The sequence below is a fragment of the Lolium rigidum genome, chromosome 3 (genome assembly GCF_022539505.1).
Source record: "Lolium rigidum isolate FL_2022 chromosome 3, APGP_CSIRO_Lrig_0.1, whole genome shotgun sequence".
NCBI lineage: Eukaryota > Viridiplantae > Streptophyta > Magnoliopsida > Poales > Poaceae > Lolium > Lolium rigidum.
In genome coordinates, this window is record NC_061510.1 from 359438906 (window position 1) to 359445149 (window position 6244).

General features: G+C 44.2%; 1 protein-coding gene across 2 annotated transcripts; it reads right to left on the reverse strand.

The window, feature by feature from the left end:
• Positions 1–280: 280 nt before the first annotated feature.
• On the reverse strand, positions 281–2615 carry LOC124700405 (transcription factor bHLH18-like). Of its 2 annotated transcripts, XM_047232536.1 has the most exons (4): positions 2467–2615; positions 2208–2323; positions 1219–2118; positions 281–1098 (listed from the first exon to the last, which is right to left on the reverse strand). In XM_047232536.1, the coding sequence occupies exons 2-4, from the start codon at positions 2232–2234 to the stop codon at positions 1024–1026; spliced, it is 1002 nt and encodes a 333-aa protein (XP_047088492.1). In that variant the 5' UTR covers positions 2235–2323; positions 2467–2615; the 3' UTR covers positions 281–1023. The 2 variants fall into 2 exon arrangements, with proteins under 2 accessions (XP_047088492.1, XP_047088491.1); XM_047232535.1 differs by having other exon boundaries at positions 2208–2615.
• Between the last annotated feature and the right edge of the window lie 3629 nt (positions 2616–6244).

Genomic DNA, 6244 nt, shown 5'->3' on the forward strand with positions numbered 1-6244 from the left:
GAATAGAGAAACGCCGCCGTTTTAATCTACATACACACACACGTGCCCTATGTTCCTAGTCTGAAATGTATGGTTCCATTATTATTTTTATGTATGAAAAGAGAAGAGCCGTCCTTGTAATTTGGTATTGATTTGTGGACAGGTAATAAATATGATAGTGCTATCCAGGCAAATATACAAGATCGTTTAACGATTCTGGCACATAAACAATTCGGGCAGATATATTTCAATATTAAGAAAGACATATCTTAGCTGAAAGGACATGTAACCAAGAGATCCATGAAGTTAACAACCGAGCATATATTTATTTATTCTTTGTACTTGTATGCAAGCAAACAAGAGGGTACAGATGGAGCTACATCTTGATCCTGTTACAACAAAACTCACAAGGAAACTACAAGCAAAGGGTTCATCAAAGCTGGGACCAACTTGTACTAGTACCCTGAAAAACAGGAACACCCTGCTCTACTACTTCTGAATCGAAGGCTTGCAAAAGTCCACCATCAGTGCTGAAAAAAAAGACGACGCCATTTTCTCCACAGATATCTGAAGCCTTTTTGGTGGTAGGATTGAGAGGACGGCAAAGGTGTGTTTGGGTTTGAAAAACTCAATCCTCTAATTGGAAAAACAGGGTGACAGGGCAAAATCATGGAGTGAAGGGGAGAAATGAAAAATGAGGTTTGTAGAAGTCAAACTCCCCTTGGTAACTAGCCCTAGAAAAAGACATGTCTCTTAGTTAACAGTCTACTCTCTCCCAAGAACATGGAGTGATTAGATCAAACCAGGCAAAAAAAGAGGTTGAGAATAGAAGTGTAACTAGGTGTTTAGGCAAAAAAAGGTGGAAATGGCTATCTTTGAGGGGCACTGTGTGGGGGACTGCAAGCAAACTCTCTTCAGAAGCACCAGCAGGGAAGAACCTAAAACCATTAGCCCCAAATACTTCAAGGCTAATGATGAAAAAAAGGAGGGAAATAGAAACCAAAGATCTAAATTAGACTTGATGATCAGGAGGCAGCAGGTCCTTCACCGGGACGACTTGAAGGCTTGATTTAGCTTCCTGACGATGTCCTTGACAGATAAGGAGAAGTCATCACTGGCCTGCAAAATTATCATCAGAATAACACATCAGTAAGACCATCTAAATGTTAATTAATTTGTGTTCACATGTACAAGTAATAAATTAAGAAGAGATGAGATGATTGAGAGAGGAGAGCTGACCGTGGCCATGATGGTGATGTCGAGGGTGGAGGTGGTGAAGGGAAGCACATTGGTGTTCATGATGGCGAGGCCGATGCTCTCCACCTCGGTCAGGGCGGCGATGAGGGCTCCCTTGCGGTTCTCGCAGTGGATCTTGACGAGCACCGTGCGGTCCGACATCCGGGCCTCGATCTCCGGCAGCCCGGCCTCGGCGCCCTCGAAGTTCTCGTCGCAGGACGAGCCATCGTCCTCGTCGGCTGTGAGCTGTGACTTCTTGACGAGCACCGCCGACTCCACGGGCCGCCTCCGGGCCACCTCCTCCATGCCCTTGACCTGCTCCTGCAGCGTCTTGACGTACTTGATCGCGTCGCCTAGCACGGACGCCTTGTCCATCTTCTTGAGGCCCGGCACGATCTTGGACAGCGCGATGAAGCGCTCGCTGAGCTTCTCGCGGCGCTTCCGCTCGGCCAGGATGTGGTCCTGGTTCTGCGCCGCGGGGCGGGTCATCGGCGCCGCCCTGGCTGGCTCGGCGGCTGCGACCATGGCGTCGTAGCTCCGCTTGTGGAACGGTGCCACGGCCGTCGCGGCGTCGACCTCCTGCTTGGGCTTGACGCCGTAGTAGGCGGCGGTGGGGGGCTGAGGCGCCGGCTTGGCGAAGGCGTTGCTGCCGCCGAAGGAGAGGATGGTCGGGGAGGAGGAGTCGGCGGGGGAGCCCTGCTCCGTGATGCACGAGTCCCAGCTGGTGGTGTTCAGCTTGGCCGCCTTGCACGGCCGGTGCTCGTACTGCTGCTCCTGCTGGTGCATCAGCGCAGCAGCCTCCAGCTCACCCTGCCCGAACGCCACGGCGATCTGCTGCTCCGTGTACTGCTCCAGCGACGCGTCCGACTGCCACTGGTGGAAGAAGCTCGGCTCGTCCATGACCTGCGCGCAAAGAAAAAACCACGCACGATTAGTCACCTTGTGACTGCTAGTGCAATCATATAACAAAGAGAAGATGATGAGCAAATTACCATATTGGAGAACCACTGAGTCGCCATCTGCAGATATATTGCTCAATCTACACTCCTCGCGACCTCGCCTCCAAGCTAAAGATCGCAAGTTGCTTCTTTATGAGTTGGCCTGAATCCTGATCAGAACGCAAGACAGTTAGTGAAAATGCAATGTGTAAGCTCGAGCTGAGGCTGTTGCGACGTCTCTGTGCATGTGTGTTGATTATCAGTGGAGGGAGGGAGGAGGAAGAAGCTGAGGCCAAGAACTAGAGAGACCAACCTTCGGAGAGAGAGAGAGAGGTCAGCTTGGTCCCTTTCCTTTGCTTCGCACCAATGGAAGACGACGCAAGCCGCACCAGCTTATATAACCTTTGGGATTAGGAGAATGAGACTATTTTAAGGCCTCTTGGTTGGGTGTGAACTACTCCTTGGTTCGAGCCTCTTAGACGTACGAATGGTGGCTGGCTTGAGTCACCTATCCCCTGTACGTGCCCCTTTTATAAAAAGGATATGGAGGGGCCATCGTGGTTGTATTTTGCCAGTCTAGCTGGTACTATAGATTATTGCTCTCCCACTTTCTCTCCGCACCATTTTTATTGGCTCAGAAGGATATATCAATTCGTTGTATTACTTCATGGTGATGTCAAGGAGATCGGCCAGAGGATGTGTGAAATATACACACCGGGGATCCGAAATATTTGGTTCTGCTTTTGTCGTTTCTAGCAGTGTTTGGTTGGTGCTCCGTCGCAGGGGCCTGTGGGTTGTACAGGAATAGTTTGAGCCTACTTGAACTTGATTTTGGAGATTGTCCGTATCACCAGCAAATATATTTCTGTCTGTTTTCAGTGGCAGGCAAGCAAGCAATCAAAATTATCAAATATAACAATAAACACATACAGGGTATCAATCACGTATGCATGTGATATGTGATTTCGCAACCAAAAAATGTAATAGCAAACAAAAAAAAAGATGGTCTGTGATACATACCTCCCTTGAGTCTGGTAATACCTGTAGTTTTCGACGAGAATATACTCAAAACATAAGTAATATCTCTAAATGTGTTTACATTGGATTACAGAAAAGCATGTGTGAATTTTCTCAAAATTCTTTTACAAGTTGCAATTTTTTATTATATAATATTTTAGTAGAAACCAATTGTAAGAGCATTCCCAGCCGTTGGGGCTCCCCAGGCCGAAATCCGGGGCTATTTAGCGCCAGATTGGATAAAAGTTTAGCCTGGGGAGGCCCATTTTCCCAGCGGCGAGCCCATGGTCGACTGCTGACGCTCACCCACAGCGTGCATATCGACGGTGCAGTCGCCGGGAAGGGCAACCGTTGGAGTGCCCTCGTTGCATTGAACCGCCGTAATCGTACGCGAAGTGGTCTGGGGAGCCCAAACGCCTCGTCGGGAACGGTCGAAGTGGCCTCGACGCGAGAACCGCCGTAATGGAGCACGAACTCCGCGGAATAGCAACCGCCGCTCTCTTCGTCGATAGAACTACATATACGGTTTCCGACGGCCGACGTCATTCATCTATTCTCTCCTCACCATCCTCTGTCATCAACCATGAGCGATCTCTCTTGGCCATCGGACACCGACAGCGAGGGGAAGCCGCCTGGATGGCACCATTGGTGGGATCGAGCTGCATCGTCCAGCAGCGACGATTCCCCGCCGCCGGCCAGCGATGACGAATGGGATGACAACGAGGAGGAGGACGAAGAGGTCGAGGAGCAGGCCGAGGAAGAGGCCGAGGAGGAGGAGGAGCAGGAGGAGGAGGAGGAGGAAGAGGCTGAGGACGTGGCGGCCCGGGCGAAGGCGAAGGCTCAGCCGGTGACCACCTTCGACGACGAAGAGGACTCAAATTCCTCCGACGAGGAGGTGATGAGCCGGAAGGGTCGCCGCCACGACGATGAGGCGGGGCCATCTAGGAAGAAGAAGTAGTTTAAGTTTGTTTTAAAGTTTTTATATGTAATTTTTTATGTTTATTCGAAGTTTTATACAATTTGTCTATGTTGCACCACTTGAGTTCAAATCTTTCGTTCGACGAGGGTATTGCCGTAGAAACCCAGGCCTTTGTCGCCGACAAGTCGGGGCCACCAGACGATTCCCGCGCTTTCTCTCGTCCGGAGTCCCCGATCGCACCCCGGGGGGCCGGAGATGGCCTGGGTTCGCCAGATGGATGAAAGGCCTAATCCGGGGGAAAACGAGGAACCGGGCGCGACTGGACCGTTTTTGTCCATCCGGATGAAAAAAAGGCGTCCCGGGGGCCTTCCCGGGGAGACGGTTAGAGATGCTCTAAAAGGAACATTTTGAACACCACTCTAATGTCCAAACAATAAATTTCAGTGGACAAGAGGGGTATTAATAAAAACCGATATTCTATTGTCAAGTATATATTTTCACTTCACTAAGATGTTTCTAAGAGCTCCCCAACCATTTATTACCTATCTGCATAAATTTGAGAGCATATTCAAATGCATTTGCAATGTAGAAAAGAAAAAAAAAACGTACTTGCCTTGCAAAAGCCAGCAAATCCGGTTTCTGATTTTTTCATAGCGGGAGCTTCTTCATTTGTTGGAATGAAAATTCACAACTTCACAATATGTGCCTTTGTGATACAAGGATTAGCCAATTGGACTTCAGCAAACCCTTTAATAGAAGGAAAGGCCTTCTTGTTTTGGTCTCTCGAGTTTTTTGTGTGTAGTTTTTGTTCATAGACTTCAATAATATCACATTGACCATTAAATTTTAATACCAAACATATTATGTTCTAAGCCCATTCAAAGAAAAAGATCAATCACAACACAATAACTTTGCACACAGGGTGACCAAATTAACATATCAAATGAGAAGTATTTGTAAAGCTAAAATAATGCTGAAGGAATTAGAATGTAATATACAAAAGATAAGGAAAAATTGATTTATGTGCAAAATGTGTATTCATATTCTTAAGTAGATGTGGGATTTTAAAAACAAATAATTAAAAAGTAGAAGCAATGAAAACATGATTATGTCCAAAATATGTATTCATATTCTTAAGTAGATGTGGGATTTGAAAAATAAATAATTAAAAAATAGAATCAATGAAAAAACTAGAAATTTAAATTAGTTTACATATAGTATATTGGAAATTCACCAAGTTTCTTGATTTTTATGCATGTTCCATAATTTTATCTAAGAGTTTTCCTGAATATTTTTTTAGTATAGTGATAAGTATCGAAAACTCTTCTTATTTGGCTCTTGATCTCTAGTGATCTCTTTTTTAAAAAAAATATAAAAAAATCTCACGTGTAAAAATTTCAAAAAAATTAAAAAATCTAAATGTAGTCACTGATTTATCCTTCAATCATGCAAAATCACAACCACAAGTTCTTGAAAATGGTAGATATAGAAATAAAAATCGAATAAATTATGTAGTTTTGAAAATATGCCTTGTTCATTAGATTTATTCATATCCATACTTTTATAATTTTCTGTAGCTCAAAATACAAAGTATTTCTTATTGAGGTTTTTCGTATTTGTAGGATATGTCATTGAGTACATTTAGTTTAAAAATAAACGGATCAGTGTAGCTCGGGAGCTAGATTGAGAACTTTTCAGTTAATTGTTCGGTTTTAGAACTATTGCATAGTCTTATAATATATTTCTTACTACATTGAGAATTTTTCAGTTTTAAACTTTTTTCACGTAACAATTCTGACTTGCTTGGATTTTTATATCTTTCTTTTATCCCATGTTTTTTTTACTTTCTTGGCTAAAAAGCCACTTATTTGCTAACTAGCTTTTTTTGTCCTACTAGTAGTCGTAAATTGTTTAACTATGATTTTTTTCTAATAGTAATATGTTATACTATATGTTATTTCCCCTAAGATTCATTAGCATTCATCGGTTTATTTCTTATTCATGCTAGTATTTTGATTTTAGTTTCGATTTTTCCCTAAAGGGTTTGGCTTTAGAACTATTGCATAGTCTTATAATATATTTTTATATTTGATATTTCTGACAATGTTTAGTTTCCATTATTTCCTAAAAATGTTGGTTTGTATTTTCCTAACTG